This window comes from Archocentrus centrarchus, unplaced genomic scaffold (assembly GCF_007364275.1).
Source record: "Archocentrus centrarchus isolate MPI-CPG fArcCen1 unplaced genomic scaffold, fArcCen1 scaffold_30_ctg1, whole genome shotgun sequence".
NCBI lineage: Eukaryota > Metazoa > Chordata > Actinopteri > Cichliformes > Cichlidae > Archocentrus > Archocentrus centrarchus.
Window position 1 is genome coordinate 197139 of NW_022060259.1, and position 18567 is coordinate 215705.

An 18567-nucleotide genomic window follows, 5' to 3' on the forward strand; every position below is an offset into this window, starting at 1 on the left:
TCCACCTAAGAAGCGCACACGAGGCAACTACGGAAACCCAAAGAGGGGAAAAAGTCCCAGCTGGCAGTGTATATAAAACACTGGCACACGATCACAAGGTTTGATCAGCTGACTTTTTACCATAACCCCGCAACAGTTTGTCCTATTGGAAAAATTCAAACAGTTCCTGAAAGCTCCGAAATTGCACTTCACAGCCATGTAGGGGTATTATGGTATTTGTTGCCTGAAGTCTGCAAACAGTGGCACTTTTGAAATACTTAATGCCACGGCAGACACCTTCGGTGTTATAGGGTTAAATTGTATCTTTTGTCAAGATTTTATTACACAATAGTCACTCTTGCACCTTGAATCTCGCACCTGACAAAGTACGAAAACCTAAAACTAAAGTATAATGAAAAATCCAAAACTTTAATAAGCCTGGTGTGATGTCTCTTGGTAAAATTATTTACAAAGAGATATACAGTGCTCCCACTGCTCCTTGTGATTGCTAGCAGAAAACTGTTAGCCAGAAAAATGTCACATGCCGGCACTATTGGGTGACTGGTGGTACTTTTCCACTGCCGAGGTGCCGGTGCCGATCCCAATGAACCGACGAAACGCTTAAGAGCGGGCCTGTGTTTCCAGTGTATTTCTGTGAGCTGCTCCTTTACGTATGAGTGTGGGCGGGTCCTCGTCTGGACACGGAAGACAAAGGGCACAAATGTGGGAGAACACACTCCCCTTTCTTGTGCTGCGGACACATTTTACGGTCCAAACAAAACTACTGCAGCATCTGTGTGCAGCACAGAGATAAACACAGACAACAATTATGAGCAAGACAACAAGTATGCACTGTACGTCCTTATATCTGTGATATGAATTCATACAAAGTTCAGCCTTAGGGCCCATCATAATTCACAGCCATGAAAATTGCATCGCTTTTCTCCTGTAATACACACTGTGCAGTGAAATAGTGGTAGAAAACTTTACGTTGAGATGGCAGAGCTACGCCCTTCTGCCGCTTCTGTCACGTGTTCTTGGTTCGAGACCAGCTAGCTTGCGGGGCCCAAGTTTTTCAGTCGAGCACCAAGTGTGTTCGCGGTGGAAAAAGTGCTGAACGGTTCAAATACTGACACCCCGTGGAAAAGCGGTCAGCGTAGGCGTAGGGGCTCCCCCTTGGTACCAAACAACCACTTGCCAGTGCTAATGGCTGCGCCCACTAGCTAAGTCAGCAGCAATTGGTTCCGGTAGCTAACAGCTTAAATTATCAGCCCGATGCGATAGTACCTCAGCAAGGTCCAGCGCCAGGGAATCAAGTGCAAGCCAAAACCCTGCCATTTGCCTTCAATGTAAAAAGTGCACTTTTTGAAAGGTGTTTTTTTCCAGCAGTAAGGCACTGCTTTTACTTCAATGTGAAAGGTCTCCACTTTTAGTTTGTGTCATACTTTTTCAGAGTTTCACAAAAATGAAGGGCAACCGTGGCAAATGGCTAGCAACCAAAGAAATCTCAAGGAGGTTTTTGGCACACCTCTTTGCAATCAATTTCACTAGCAACCACTCTGCAATCAGGCATGGAGTACAAATTTTTCCCTAGTGACCAGAAGTTGCCAGTGGTTACTGACCAGTCTCTAGGCCTGTGCAGGGTTGGGCAATGAAATAATAAAGATATTTATTACAAAACAAATGTTCCATATAAAGTTGATAGAGCACATTCCATCCACACTTTGAAAACAACACAAAAAGCCAGGAATAAAGCACTAGGAGTGCTCAAAGTAGAGTAGAAAAGCACTATATAAGAACCAGTCTATTTACCTGAACAAAAATAGCCAATACTAAAAAGATGAGGACATTTTTAAAAAGAAGGATCTGAAGTATTTAGTGGTGTGGACATGTTTTGGCTGTTTAAAGTCCAACAAAGAAGCAGTAACATACGCTGCAAACTGAATCAAAAGCATGTTTCTATAAAAGGTAACACCATGAAAAGTGTTACCTTGAAAGGTTTTTACTCTATGAAGTGCTGCCATCCTTGCATAGTGCTGTTTACCTGCACAATGCAATGCAAGACTTTACAACCCCAGACATTTTATCCTATACCATGCCAACAACAAAAAATGAAGAGATAGCGCACAAATACAACAGCCTGCTTTATTGAAAAAGGCATGATGCCAGTAAGCACTGTTAAAAATGTCAGATGTAAGCAGCTGATTAAAGTAACTGACCTTCATTACCAACTTCTTGGCTATAATGTTTGTGTCAGCTATACACAGAAAATGGAGTGAATGCCGTGTCATACTTTGCTACCACATCAGATTTGTGGTTAAGTTCCACATCACATCTAATCCATATGTGAGCCTCATTGCCCACTTCAATGAGACAGTACTGCCCTCGCCTTTTTCAAAATTATTTATTTATTTTTGCCTTGGAGCATAAGCAAACCAGAGTTGAGTAAATATGTCAGTTTTGTTTATGTTCGCCTTTGTTTACATTTAGGTTTCTTCAATATGGACTGAGGATATATATATATATATTTTTTTTTTTTTTTTTTTTTAAATTATAGTATTTTTTGTTTTTTTGTCTATTTGTTGGGTTGTTTCCCAAAAAGTTAAAACATCTCTACACACAGATCAAGCATAACATTATGACCACCTGCCTAATGTGTTGGCTTTGCTTCATGCCGTGAAGGCATGAACTCCATTAGACCCCTGTACCTGGCACCCAGATGTTAGCAACAAAGGTCTGTATGCACCTTTGTTCTTTTTGAAACAAAGTGTCACAAACATTTATACTAAACATAATTTCTATATTCTATACACATTCACATACTGAATGATTCATTTGGAGCAATTTTTGGTTCAAGAACAGTGTAATTTCCAAATTGGAAACAACTGAACTTGAGATAAGTGGAAGACTTTTCTTACCTACCAAACCACAGTCACTCTTAGCCACTAAGGGTCTCTGAAGTCAGATATGTTTGAACAATATTATTATTTAGTTCCTTTGCTGTTATAGTACAGGGTTAATACAGGAATCCTAGCGTTCAAATTTACTACCTTTTACTATCTCTACAATTTTTTCACTACCAGCACAAAAATCGAGCAGCAGCCTTTTTTGGGTTAGCGGTGGATTCACAGCAATAAGCCATGTAAGATGATAGCCCATCTCTCACTGAAAACAAAACTTTATCACACTTATTTGAAGGTGTAACCATGACTTTGTCTTGACTAAGACCTCATACACATTAATATTCCAAATGCATTTCAAGAAGACTTAGGAAATTTGTTTTTCTAAGAATATAAACAAAATGCAATGAAATTCAAGTTTCACAAGCCGATGATTTATTTTCCAATACAATATTGGAATACTGGTTTGCTGCTGAGGTATGATGGCAATACGTGTATCGTAGCTGACCTTGAGGTTGCAGTTGCAGTGGTTTGTGTAGCACCAAAAAACGAAATAAATATCTGCTCCTTTTTCACGCGAATCCGCTCCTGGTGAATGGTGGATGCTCGGTGTGATTTGATTGCCATCACACCATTCCAGGTCAAATTTATATTTTTTCTGCACACTTTACAAAACGCCTCTTGATCATTCCCCATGACCGGCTTAACCCTCTGGAGTCCGGGCATTTTTGACTACTTTTGTTTTTAGCTTTATAGTTGACCTTAGAAACTGTTTACCTTGCATTGTTTGGTATCATTTTTTTTCTAACCACCTCGTGTGTGACTGTATAGTTATTTTTTCATTTTGAAATGCCGTATTAACACATTGGACTTATAACCACATAAAAACATAAAATCCGAGTAGAAAAAAGTTAGATTTTTTTTTACTATAAAAAAACAATACATGTTTAACGAATTATTTTTACAACATTTTTCCACCAATAGGGAAGGGGTTGTCGGGAATTATTTTGTTTTGTTTTTATTAGCAAGCACTTCCTGTTTATTTCTGCACAAAACGCGCATCGAAGGTGAGGACAATATACAGGAAAAAGCGTGGCATAAATTAGTGGCCATAACTCTGGTTTTACTTGGCCTATCAACGTAATTTAAAAACTGGTACATAGTTTGAAGTTTGCACTTTAGATTCATGGCAGCAGCGTCCCGATGCTACGTAATCTTAAATTGGTGATGTCATTTTGACGCGCCAGTGCGGCTGTGGACTCCAGAGGGTTAAGCCAATCTTTGAATGCTGGGTCATCGAACCAAAGTTGTGAAAACTTACATTTTCCCATGACGAGGCGCAAAATGACTCACTAGTGTCAACATTAGGGCTGGGTATTGTTAGGAACCTCACGATTCGATTTGATTTCGATTATTGCTGTTTAGTGCTTGTAAACATTCTTAGCTTTTGAACATGTAGTGATTAACCTCTAATTTTTGAACATATCTTGAACTGAACTATAGTACTGTAGCCAGAAATGAAGAATTGTACTGTAACAGTACAGTTCTTCATTTCTGGTTACAGACTAAGTGGGCACGTGGAGATTCTTGTTCAGAAAAAGCAGCTGATCCACATGCTCAGGCTTCAATGCACTTCTCTGGGCTGTGACTGTCACCTGCTGCGGAAAAGATCCTTTCAGCAGGTACACTACTGCCTGGGATGCAAAGGTACCTTTTAGCTTGGCATGACAACAAAGCGTTAAAACCCTTGTTTTCAACAACACTGTACGGTCGTAGGTCCTTGCAAATAAACACGGCTACAGACTGATTTTTTGTGCGCGGGCAGAGCTTGGCGGAAGTTTAGAGATGAATGATTTGTCGATTTGTGTCTGTTTGGAGTCAACAGGTTGTGCTTCGGGTTTTTGTAGTGCATCTGCGTGGTATCTGGTTAAGTGGTTGCGCAGGTTTGTCGTGTTACTGCAGTACTTTAATTCTCTCTGGCACAGCTTACATACCACCTTGCTTTTGTCGACTTCTTGAGTTCCACATTTAGACGGGAAAGCAAAATGAGCCCAAACATCTGACTTAAAAGTTGACGGAGTTAGCTTTCTACAGCTGCTCGCCATGACTGTTGTTATGCGCTCAGGTGCTCAGCACAGTAACCAAACTCGCAGCGCCCCCAACGTGTCAGGAGGTGAATCGATTCTGAGGAGCCCCCTAATCGATTATGAATTTTGCGTGAAATTATTGCGATGCATCGATTCTTCAATTATTTTACCCACCCCTAGTCAACATATTAGGCGGTTGCAACACCGCGGTTGCAACACCGCGCATGCGCACGGCAGATCGGATGGCGGAACCAATCGAGTCTATCAACATCAGCTCAGGTCCTGCTGAGTAGTTATATTTTTATACAGATTTTATAGTTAAATCAACTTAAAACAAAAAGTCTGCATCAATGGAAAAGTCAAAATATATTGAAGGGGTGATGAAAAATTTACTACCAAGTCAAATTCTGTTTGTTACCTTTTACTACCTTTTAATAGCCTTAATTGGAGCTCATTTAATTTACTACCTTTTACTACCCCGTGGAAACCCTGTTGTATAAATGTCATGTCAAATAAATAACTAGGTCCTATTTCATCTTAGTATTATTAATCATGATAACTGATATTACCTTCCTATATATTTATTATTTGCGTTTAATTTATAATGTATTTATGTTGTAACTGATATACTTTTATATTTTATTTATATATTCTGTATTTTATTTTCAATTTAGTATTTATTTTTGAGAGATTGTATAAGTGAATTAGATTTCAATATATTCACTAATCTTTAAGTACAATAAATGCAGTGTTTACAAATTCAAGTTAAATAATCGTGATTTCAATAGTGCCAAAATAATCGTGATTATGATTTTTTTCCCCCCATAATCAAGCAGCCCTAATATAAGGGATCTTTACCAATTTTCTATGATGCCAACCACGATCAGGGGACATTAATTTTCTACATCCCTGTGAAACAGTAAGAAAATGAAGAGGCTATAGGCAAATCAAGATAACTTCTAAACATCTTTGACCTTTTCATCAAATAGTTTCCTTCAGAACAACATGCACATGTCCGCTCTGTAGCTTTGTTAACTCAATTACAGAAACAAAAGCTTTCTTTGTTTAAGTGTCCTCAGTTCAAGGTGAATTATTAAAGGCTGTGAACCTTCACTCTCTTGTTAGAAGCTTATTGAAGAAAACAGGAGACAGCAATCATTTCCTGCTAGAGACGAGGCTTTATAGTAGACGTAACTGGAGATGCAATGCGAGTTGTGCTGATGGACTATGATATCAGTCACCTTGACAATGTTCAAAGCCTGTAAGTCAAAATCTACTATCGAATGCTTAAAAAAGGAGAAATGTTTTTGAATGGCCAAGTCAAAGTTCTGGCAAAAATAAAGTGAAAATGGCTCACCACTCTCTGGATGAAATTTTAATACAAAAAGCCTAGAAAAAGTAAAATTTCAGGCACAGCTGCCCTTCTTCAGACTTAACGTCAAAGTTCTGACCTTAACCCAAAAAAAAAAAAAAGGTTGTGGAAGGACCTAAAGAAAGCACTTAACATGAGGATCCAGCTAAATGGTCATATTTTCAGTTCATTGGTTGGTTTCTTGTGTGAAAATCTTTTACTCACTGCCCCAAGTGTTCCAATTACCAGGGGGACTACTGTTACCTTCATGTTACCATATCCATATCCTCCATCTCTTCTCTCAGCCCTTTGTATTTATCAAGTTTCTCCTGTTCCTTCTTCTTGATGTTGCCATCACTTGGTATTGCTACATCTAAAGGGTTCTAGCCAGAACAAAAATTCAGCCTGGTGTTTGGGGGGGCCAATTAGCATTAGCTTGCTAATGAGTAACTCATTAATGCTGAACGCTAAATGCCATGTCAGCTTGTTAATTCAGTGATGGTGAATAGACGGTGATAGAGAATAGGGATGCGGTGAACAACACTAGATGCCAGCTTCAAATCAATTGCACAAGTCACCATCATGCATAGGATTTACCAAGTAGATGCTCTGTCCTCAGTGCTATTTTGCATAGGGTAGGGCTGAAATGATTCATTGATGTAATCGATGATTTAGACTAGGGCTGGGTGATATATTGAGTTTAAGAAATATCGATATCTTTTCATACGCAATATAAGATGAGACAATATCGTTTATATCGATATAGTCACGTTACAATCATACTTGTAGATCCACCAGTTCACCTTTCTCTTCTCTCAGTTTGTCTCTGCACAACTTCACACTGCCTCGCCTCTCTCCCTCACAGCTTCTCCTGTAAATCATGCAGGAAGCAAAAGCATGGCAGTGTTGCTAACTTTGTCTCTAGATTTAGTTTTCAGACCCCGCTGGTGTCTAAAAGCGACTTGCGACAAATGTAGCGACTTTTCCCGGTGATGCCAGTGACTTTTGGAAACCTGAAATCCTCCGCTGTCGCCATGTTTTGTATACATACAACCGTACTGCATCCATTCATATGCTCTGGCATCGCCAGGACCCCCAGGACCCCCAGGACTCTGGGCATACCAAAACTAAATAGAAGAAGGTGGTTTGTACTGTAAGTCACGTGACCTTAATAGCGGAAGTGGGTCTTTTTTGTGTGCTTGCAGACGCCACATTGAGCGGGTGGGCCCATTGCTGTGATACGTCAACCCTGTTGACTGAAGGATGGAATTTTATTCAGTCAGTCTGTTTACATGTTTTGTTATTTGCACAGAATACTAGATGTACAGGAGTACATATAGGAGGAAGCACCTTCCAGTAAAGTAGACTTCACCAGACTCGCTTTTTAAAGAATTAGTCAGCCTTTTTGCTATTTTGCTCTGTATTTTTTCTTAACAGCACAGCTGTGAGCATTTTTTTATTGAGGCAAAAAGCATCAATTTATTTGAGAAGCATTATTTGAATATGCCAAAAGTTTATTTTTGAGCAATTTCTCATGTACATCTACAGCTGAATGTTAATAAAAGTGCCTGTATGACATTTGGGACATGTAGCTTTGACTCAGAAGTGCCGTTTTGTTTATACCTTTTGGGAAGAAAAAAAATATCAAAATATATATCATATCTCCATTCAGCTAAAAAAAAATATCAAGAGATTACTTTTGGTCCATATCACCCAGCCCTGATGTCGACTACAAAAATTAATCGACGTGAATTTTAACATTGATGCGTCATATTTTAAAACCCATCCATCCATTTCTTCCGCTTATCATGTGATTTTGTAACTGCAATAAACTGCAGGAATATATGGGACCAGTATTGCCTCAGTTGTCTGCCAACAACAACAATACTAATGAAGAAGAACATAGCATGAACAACATAACAATGGTGGAACAGAGAGATGGTGGAGAAAATAAAAGAAAATGGAGACAGACTGTCAAAGGTGTAGGAGCATTTCACAGAAGGCAAAAATTAAGTTGAATGCAAACTGTGCAAAGCAGAGCTTTCCTTCCACGGCAGCATCACTGCAAGGCTAAGCGTTTAAAACGCCGGCACGTTCAGAGGACTGGCTAAGACTAAGACTGGCTATGGAGCAGACATCAGCCACCTTCTCTACAAGCATGACATCAAGCTATAGCCAGGCTAAAAAGGCTAAAAAATATAGGCAAAAACAGTCTTTACATTAGTTCAACTAGTTTTTCAGCACTGGTTCAATTTTAAAGGTAACCTGTGTCCTAGAGCAGAGGTCCCCAACCCCCGGGCCGCGGACCGGTACCGGGCCGTGGGACATTTGGTACCGGGCCGCACATAAAGAATAAATAACTTACATTATTTCCGTTTTACTTATTATCTGCGGCTGAACTATATTTTATTTTTAAAAAAATTGGGCGGATTCTCTCCATTACTTCCCTCCATGACTTCCTCTTGATGTGCCAAGACGTTTCTGCTCACATAAGACGTCACCACTAAAATTAAACCCATAAGCTTCACGCCTGTCTAACGAAATCGGTTGGTTGACCTACATAATGCTTTTTTAAATTTTTGAGTGCTCAACAAGAGTAGAAAAGTGCTATGTAAGAACTAGTCCATTTACCATTTTTATTTATCAACACTGGGGATAGCAGTGAGGTAGACCCAGCCATCAAACTGACTCTCTCCAGCGCCTGACACCGCAGCTCTGCAGCCACGCTCCATGTGAAATCGGCCGAACCCAGCCAAACAACAAGCCAGCAAAAATGAGTATCAGAGAAACAAGCTCAGGGCTCACACTAGCGTTATGGTGAGTTGTATTTTTCATGCAGTTTATACAGTAAAAATCGCCTAAGTCGAAGTCGCACAAATTGGGTTTTCGCTCTAGTTGGATGGCATCTGCAGGTCCTGATTTTTCCTGACATTAATTCCAATAAAATCATCACCTAAATCCGTCGGATATTCACCTACCTCGGATGAAAAATCTGGTCCCATTGTAATAAATTTCCAGTTAAATGTGATCGCATAAGCTGGATGAGTTAAGCGCTAAAACCCTCCTCAGCTCCTGTCCGCCCACTTCCATGCATCGGCTCATTCATGCACAACTACACACACTAACAACGCCTGGAGATCATTTTAGTGTTTATATCAGTTCATTTCACCGGGGACAATCATGGCAAGCATAAGCTACAAACTTGCACTTACGAGCAAAATTTCAGATTATAAAATTTGCAGAAGCAAATCCAGGGATGAAGCAGAAGCCATTGCAGCGAAATTCGATATTAGACCCCAAACTGGGCCATTTGAATCCAACTGAGGCGATTTCTACTGCATTTGTTTTTGCAGTGTATCTTATTTTGAATGCATGTTTAAATGTTACCATGGCTCTAACAGCTGACCAGGGAGCGCTGTGGGCAGAGAGCCTGTTATTCATGTTGAGGCGGGATGTTACGAGAACGCTGCTGATAGAGTTGTATACGAATACAAAGTGGATTCACGTTTTTTATTATTATACGTAGAAAATATCACACTTGATTATGGTCGTATCATTTATTTTGACGTATTTATTCGCTACACCTTAAAAGCCAGTCCGTGGAAATATTTTCTAACACTAAACTGGTCCGCGGCTCAAAAAAGGTTGGGGACCACTGTCCTAGAGTATCGTTCCATTGACCTCAGGCCAATAGACACTAGTTTAGTGAATACCACCAGTACGACCATTGCAGCTGAACAGAAAAACGGTTTCTTTCAAGCTGATAAAATTATAATACTGGTAATTTATTATTGAGAGCGTATAATAAGCAGTAGAGTGATGGGTAAAAGTTGGACAGTAATGATAAACTAGAAGTATCCTGTATTGTGGAGCTGGCAGCAGGCTGCTATGGTTAAACGATGCTTGTTCATGAAGGACTGTTGTACTGTATCTGAACTAAAGTAACAACACTTGCATACTATCACATATATAACATTCCTGCTAAAATAATTCAACTGTACAGCTGCTGCTAATACCACTATTGTTTTACTCTCTGCTTAATTACCGTACTTCTAATAGTCTCAGAAGAGTGTGGGGTTGCTGTGCTATTTCCAACATCAGGATCTGTGTGACGCACACAAGAAGGAAGGAGGAGGAAGCCAGGTTCAGACAAAAAGCACACTCACACACAGACACACACACGGTGCCAAAACGTTGTGTGAGAAAGAGACACAGAGAGAGGGGGAGAGGAAGAGTTTGAGTGTGTGTATGTATGTTACTACAGCTGTAAGGCCATCATCTATGACTGATTCTGAGACAAAAGGACTCCTTTGCTTGTCAAATGACACACCAGAAACCCAGGGTGTCCTTCACTTCCTGTTTATGCGTACAGTCTGTGCAGTCAACACATGGGGGGCTGTGAGGTACTAGGAAAACAGGAGGGATTTGCTTTAAAAGGGAGAAAAAAAAACCTGGAAGACTTAAACAAGGGTTCCATTGTGCAAACCACTCTCGCAATATCCCCTGAAAAGAGCAGCCATTTTTACCACATCTACCTCTCTAGTGTTTACAAACTTGTACTCAGAGTGTTGTATGTGGTTCGAATTACAATCCCACATTTTCATATGGGTGAAGTAGAGTTTTGGGGAAACAACAACCCTTTTTCAGGACAGTTCAGCATGCTTGGCACTGTGTTCTTGACGGTATCTCCTTCTGAGTTGAGATGCCTAGTAGAAATAATGGCATATACGGAAAGTGCTAATTAGTTAAAAATACCTTATGTGGATTTAAAAAAAAAAAAAAAAAAAACTTTCAATAATACGCATCTGACCTATTTTTTTCCCCATCTTAAAAATGTTTTTCATTATTCTTAGTAGGATATTGCTATTACCCTGTCAGTAAACTCATGGTAACTCATGGTCTATCGCTGTTCATGGATGCGCTGGAACGTGGACTGGATGAGTTTATGTGCAGACAGATCTTGGTGCTCCTTTTTTTTCTTTGGTGCCACAGCATGGCGTTCGCCTTCAATCCATCATTTATCGTCAATTGCAGAGTATGCGTGAAACAAGAGACCAATTCCCACTCCAATAGCTTGTTGTTCACCACTATCATGTTTCCTGCACTGGCATGGACATAGGCGATGACATTGTTTTCCAGTCCCCACTTGCTAACAGCACCTCGCAGGTATGCTGCCAGGTTCAATTCAATTCAATTTTATTTGTATAGCCCCAAATCACAAGAAACATTCGACTCAAAGTGACAGTACGCCATTTCTAGGCTACATGTCTGGAGCACCTAGCTAACAAGGTTTCCTTCTATGATAAAATGAAAGTTATTGTCATGTATGACTCAGCTATTATAGACGTCCAACAGTCTTTTGTTATAGCCACATGTTCTACTTTCTCCATATTTAGTTTAAAGTCCTCCATCAATTTTTTATGGTTATGCTCCAGTCTTGATGTGATCATTTTGCACCTTGGAACCGTGTTTTCGGGCCCAATGTATTTCATTATCTTTTGAAACTCTCTGCCTTCAACAAAACTGAGTGGAAGCATGTCTTCTGCAGTCACAGCCATGATGAGCTCTGTTATTTTTTCAAACCAAGCAGGATTGTAGCACATTATAAACTATGTCACACTGGTTTGCCGAGTGCGGTTAATGTTAACATCAAAAGCCTTCTTTCCATGTAAATTAACATCTACAAGGCTGTACTAAATATGGCTCCGCATTGCTGATGTTGAGTGGTTTTATGCCAGTTTATTCTGACGGAGCCTCCATACAACCCTACTTTCTTTTTCTAGATCAAAAAACTGCCAAACAGGCCATCGTCTCTTTTCAAACTTGCTTACTCACAACACTCAGAGATAAACTTTTTTTTTTTGGGGGGGGGGGGGGGGGGGGGGGGGGCTTCCTGGACTGCAGTTCCATCTAGTGACAAATGGCTGCATAACATTTGGGACGCATCAATTTACCAGCATTAGACATCAATGAAAATGATAATTTACCGTCTATGTACATCTGGTGCAGATTAGTGCCAACAGCAACAATTAGTTGGCTAGTTGACTAATTGTGCGCAGCCCTAGTCAAGTCAAGTCAAGTCAAAGTTTATTTATAAAGCACATTTAAAACAACAACGTTGACCAAAGTGCTGTACAAGATCTCTAACCCCAAGGACTATACTAAATAAAAAAATAATACATAAATAAATAAAAATAAATAAATAAAAACATTAAAAGACAATAAATAACAAAACAACTAAAAACATTTTTAAAAAATACCATAAAAATACCATAAAGCAATCGTCTAAAAGGAGGTAGCACTGCAGCCAAATGCCAAGGAAAAGAAATGTGTTTTCGATAAAGATTTAAATGTGTGTATCGTCTGAGCTGTGCGGATATGGAGAGGTAGATCATTCCATAGCTTTGGTGCTGCTGCTGCAAAAGCTCGATCACCTCTCTGTTTTAGTCTGGTTTTAGGCCTCTTACAGAGGCCTAAAACCAGGTTAGATGACCTCAAAGCTCTTACAGGGGTGTGACTGTGAAGCAGCTCAGACAGATACAAAGGTGCCAGTCTGTTTAAGGCTTTAAAAGGAAGCAATAAAATCTTAAAATCAATTCTTAAACGGACAGGGAGCCAGTGAAGGGATGACAGGACCGGGGTAATGTGTTCATGCTTTTTTACACCAGTTAAAAGACAAGCTGCCGCATTCTGGACTACCTGCAGGCGGCGCACAGATGATTGATCTATGCCAAAATACAGGGAATTACAGCAGTCCAGGCGGGAAGTAATAAAAGCATGAATACCTTTTTCCAGGTCCTGCTGCAGGAGATAAGGTTTTACCTTGGCAATGACTCTGAGTTGGTAAAAACTGATTTTGGTAACAGCACTTACTTGCTTCTCCATTTTAAAACTGCTATCTAAAATGACACCCAGATTTTTCACAGCATCACGACAGTGAGAAGCCAAATGACTCGGAGTGCCAGAGGAGTTGCTTGAGGGGTCAAATTTACCATAGCATATGACCTCGGTTTTGTTTTCATTAAGATTTAGGAAGCTGTTTCTCATCCAGGACTTAATGTCACTTAGACAGCTCAGCAGGGGTTCCCATGGATCTCTGCTGTTCAGTTTGATGGGCATATACACCTGGATGTCATCAGCAAAACAGTGAAAAGAAATATTGTGTTTCCTAAAAATCGACCCTAGAGGCAACATATACAATGAGAAAAGAATTGGGCCCAGAATGGACCCTTGAGGCACTCCACAAGAAAGCTTTGCTGCGGTAGAAAAACAGTCTCCTAGATGGACAGAGAAACTTCTGTTAGTAAGATATGATCTGAACCAAGTCAGAACCGTGCCTTTAATGCCAATTTCATGTTCTAGGCAAGATAGAAGGATCTCGTGGTTCAGTGTCAAACGCAGCTGACAGATCTAGAAGTACTAAAATTGAGGGGCTACCAGAGTCAACAGTTAAAAGCAGATCGTTAAAAACTCTTAAAAGAGCCATCTCTGTGCTGTGACGCAATCTAAAAACTGACTGACAATATTAGTCAATATTACTAAAATAGTGTATTCAAAAAACGTTTTATGCACAAACTGTAGTGGAAACACACCAGCGGGCCACGACCATTATGGGGAAATGTAAGGCATCCACTATGGGGTACAGAGAGTTAAAGCGCAGACGCGACATGAATGAATTTAGTTAGTTTTTGTTTGTTGGTTTGTTTGTTTGTGTTTTTTTTGTTTGTTCTTTTTTTGGGGGGGGGGGGGGGGGGGGGGGGGGGGGGGGTTAACGTATAGAATACACAGTCTTTCATGCACAATATTCCGGGCTAGTGCCAAACTACAAATACACTGACTGTGGCATCAATATTTAAGCACAGTGTGTTTATGCTCTGCTGCTCTGGACTAAATAAATCTTCCCTGTCACAGTTTCCCTCCCGACTCATCAATATGGACCCATAGCACAGCACTGTTGAAGATGGTTCAGTCTGTTTTGGAGCCTAACATAACATGCCAGCAAGAATAACCTATCTGTCTGCTGGTAATGTACCATCCCACTAAAGACTCCCAATGTACATTTACTCTCCTATTCAATTACATAAAAACTTGAAGTGTTTAGCTTTCACTTAGACTCTTCAACAGCTTTATAAGAGGATTCATTGATTGCCATGAAAAACAACCAGAAGCAACAATCAATTGGTGGAATTTCCATTCCACATTTTGATCTGGGCGTGTCAAACAAACACTGGAAAACACTTCACTGAGAGACATGATAAAGTACAAGTACCAGGATGAACATGACCTTCAAACCAAAAGAAACCCCATGAATTTCAATGTTCAAAGGTTATTTCCAATCTACTGAGGCATGCAGTCCAGCTTGTATGAATGTCAGCCAACCACAGCAGCTAATTAAATCCTTGTTGTCTATCAGTTGATCATGCATATCTGCTAGCAGTTGTAATTTTGTGGTGTTGAAACAGACTTGCCCCCTAATGCTTTCCTACTAAATATTTGCCATAAAGACCCAATATAGTCTGACCAGGGAACAATAGAAGCTCTCTTCCAGCCACATAACCTTGAAAAAGAAAAAAAAACAGGACCAGCTTTTCATCACAAACTACTTGATGTTTGGATACAAAAACAGATTGTCTGTTGCTCTGCAGATTAAGAAACAGAGAAGGGATGTTACTTTTCATGTTGTGTTCCTTATACCCTACAGCTGACTGGAGACAGTGATCATGGACAAATGCGTCCTGCTTACTTTGAATGATATGCTGGACAATCTATTCTAGTGTAAATTCAGTATTAGAGCAAATAATTTGACACCAAGTAATAACAAAAACTTAAAGTAATAATAACTGCTCTCCACTGTGACAGCATTCATTTGTTTTACTTCTTATTTTTTGTGTCGAATTTGAGCAGGGATGCAACAGTATATCAACCATTTGGCATATATGATGATATTGGTTTGTTCTGAAAGCCTCAAACAATGTTTTTCTCTTTCTCTTTTTTTAAATAATGAAAATTTTCTTTGCTTTACCAGGCACAAAATGGGAAATAAAGAACAAAAATGAAATGAAAAAAAGAGCACTGTTATTCAGTTAGGAGTTGGGTTCAATAAACATGCAATATTTGAGAATTTTTTTTATACACAGATTTATAAAATAATCCTACAATTAACAGGGTTATTTATAAGTTCAGACAAAAAATGAGCAATTTAACCATATCCAGACAATTAAGAGAATTCGCCCTGTAAGTTGTCCTCTGCAGATATTTTACCAAAAACTTTGTGACAAGTAACTGTTTCCATCAACTGTTTAAGCTAATGAGTCTTTGATGAGTGTACACTAGTCAGAAAGACTTTGACTACAGGTGCTCACAGTAATCCTCGTTCTGATCTGCAGCCTTGTTCAGCTTTGCTAAACAGGCACATGAACCAGTTCTCCATCTACTAAAGGTCCTCAGGCCCACAGTGGATCTTCCAGATAGTGGAGTTCAAGGCTGTTCAACCACAGGGGGAGATTCTCTCTGGGAAAGCAGCTAAATTAAATCATGAATAGCCACAATGGCAAACCTGGTCAGCGACCCAGCCGGTGAGAAAAACATATGACTTGGCCAAGTCAGCTGATTAGCAGTGACTGAACTTTCAAAGTAAAAGTGGGAACAGAAAATTAGTTAAAATAACTCCCTAACATACTTGAACAGCCCATAAATGCAAAATCTGTGTGGAAAACCTAACACAAATTTCCTGTTGAGTTATGAACTCAATACAAGATGAGCAATATGGTAGAAACTGAAAAGGACATTTATGAAAAATCAATTGAGAATACTGAGAAACTGTTAGAAATGGGGCATAACTGGGCTTCTTTGCCATAGTGTCTTAGATCAGTGCTGGATCAATTAATTTATGGTTACTGAGACTCTTAGTTTGTCAGGGTACTGCGGCCAACAGTCACTTTGAAGTTTATCAGAATATAACCTTGACAATGAAAGACTACTCAAGGCCGGTTAAAGAGTTCAAACAAATGGAGCATATGAGGAAAGGAAGAAACACACACACACACACACACACACACACACACACACACACGTCAAGAATAATTTTTTACTAAAAAAAAAGAATATATACTACTACTACTACTACTACTACTACTACTACTACTACTAATATTAATAATATAATAAAGTACCACAAATGGCTTTCAGTAAGACCTCCATTTACAGGGAACCACCTGTCATGTTCTTGTTTGGTCAGATTATCTGCCAATAATGTAAACAGTGAGACAAAGCACCATACAGACATGAGCTGTAAACCTGTAATCAGGTTTCAGTCATTTTAACCCAAGCATAACGTCCAGAGCTTCTGTCAAAAAAAAAAAAAAAACCTTGGTCTGACAGGATGGCTGTGTCCTAGCTGGAGTATATGAGGGAAAGCAGCGGTTTCAGTCTGCCAGTATTGGAGTATAGAATGGCACGTGCTGGTCCAACGAGGACAAACTGAGACCGTAAGCACGTGAAGTGAAACCCTTTGAAAGTCGTGAGATCAATTCCTATTACTGTAAGATATATTAAAGTCGAAATCTGGTTTCCATATCAAGAGTGTAGCCTGCCTGTCACAACCCGTATTCTAGCGGTCATGTGGGTTGTCTTACCTTGTCCAGCTCATCATGCAGCTCCGACAGGGTGGGTCTAATGAGTTTTTCGCCCAGCGGCGCTGCTGTCTGCCGGTAGAAATCGATGTTGGGCACTGCATCGATGGTATTGTGACCAAAAGTTCTCAGGTAGTAAGTGTTGGTGTGGGTGTCATAGTGATAGTGATGTTGACCCCCCGTGGATGAATGCAAGCTGGTCTCACTCATCACCGTGTCTCCGTTTTGCATTCCCTCAGTCGGCGCTGCCTCCGGAGAGGCCATGCTGCCGGCTCCGGTCGGATCCGCAAAGTTCACCACCCGAAATCGGCCTTTGGCTTCCTCTCCGCCGACAGCTGGATCGGTACTCGGAGCCTCTGAAGCAGCGGCGGTGGCGTCGGAGCTCGAAGTTTTATCATCGGCGGCGCCCGCAGCCTCAGCCACAAGGTCAACCTGGAACCGGCTCTGACTGGGCGTTGGACCGGGCGGCCTCTGGCCCGCATCTGGGGCTAGAAAATCATTTTCCGCCGCGGAGTTCTGCGCCGGAGCGGAAAGCGCGGAGGGTGGTGCTGACATGGAAAAAAAAAAAAAAGACCGATGAACGTGGAAACTGTGGACAAAATACCTTGGGCCGCACAACTAAATAGATAGCGCGTGAAAGTCCGATCTTCCTATTTACAGAAAAGATGAACTCGCTGCTCTGACTGGACAGAAAAGGCGCAGGACACTGGCGAGGAGAGCGGGAGTAGTGGAAGATAGCTTGTTAGCTCGGTCGGAACAAGAGACTACAAAATGGAAACTTTCTGCCACTTTCCTATTTCTCCTTCCGCAGTAGTAAATCCAAAATTTGGCGGTTTACTGTTGCTCGCTTGGGGCCACAAAACTAACTCCTGACCACCCGTGGTCCTTCTGTTGTCCTGAAAAAGATGCTCACATCGACCTTGCCGTGGCTCCTCCTAGACTCCCAGAGAATCCCTCGCTGTTATATACACTGCAGACAAGCTCAGTAAAGGGTAGGTAACAACTGACTAGAACATCGCGAGATGTCGCTGATCGCGTTCCTTTTTTTAAGAGGGAAGGAAATCGCGAGATAACATGGCAATACCAAAAGAGTAGGCGTGACGTTATTTGACACGTCTGGAACGAAGACTTGAGGGGAAGGGAGAGAGGGATGGGGATGGGCGAGTTAGGGAAGGGTAGGGCAAAACTGCACTAATGTGTGTACTGCTGCTTGTCCGTCTGCTTGAAAGCTTTTGTCTGTTGTTTCCTGTCTCACTGCTGGGTCTAATACTACAACACTACAGTCTCACAGTAGTGTTGTAGTACGCAGATGGGATAACGTTTTTGTTGTAGTAATGTATTGTACCCAAAGTGGCCCAAATATTTTTTTCAACAAATAACTGATCCGACTGTATCAGTCGATCAGTCTGTAGAGGTAGGGTGTAAAGAACTGTTAATATACCACATTTGATAAAACTATTGTAGTCCATGGAAAGCTTGTCACATTTCAGTCCCTTTTTCTAAACATGCCACAATCTATTCATTCTTGGTTAAATGCATTTTGCTTGTCAGTACTCTTGTTACAGCATTTTGGATTAGCTGAAGACTTTTCAGGGAGTTTTTAGGATAACCTGATAATA

General features: G+C 40.5%; 1 protein-coding gene across 3 annotated transcripts in view; it reads right to left on the reverse strand.

Annotated features, from left to right (window-relative positions):
• The window catches only part of slc12a2 (solute carrier family 12 member 2), a 96936-nt gene extending 79024 nt beyond the window's left edge, over positions 1-17912 (reverse strand). For all 3 annotated transcript variants that reach the window (XR_004019450.1, XM_030724040.1, XM_030724039.1), the window contains exon 1: positions 16952-17912. Coding sequence is in view for 2 of the 3 variants with exons in the window: in XM_030724040.1 (XP_030579900.1) it covers positions 16952-17503 (552 nt within the window). In the remaining variant the exon portion in view is untranslated. The remainder of the gene's footprint in view (positions 1-16951) is intronic.
• Between the last annotated feature and the right edge of the window lie 655 nt (positions 17913-18567).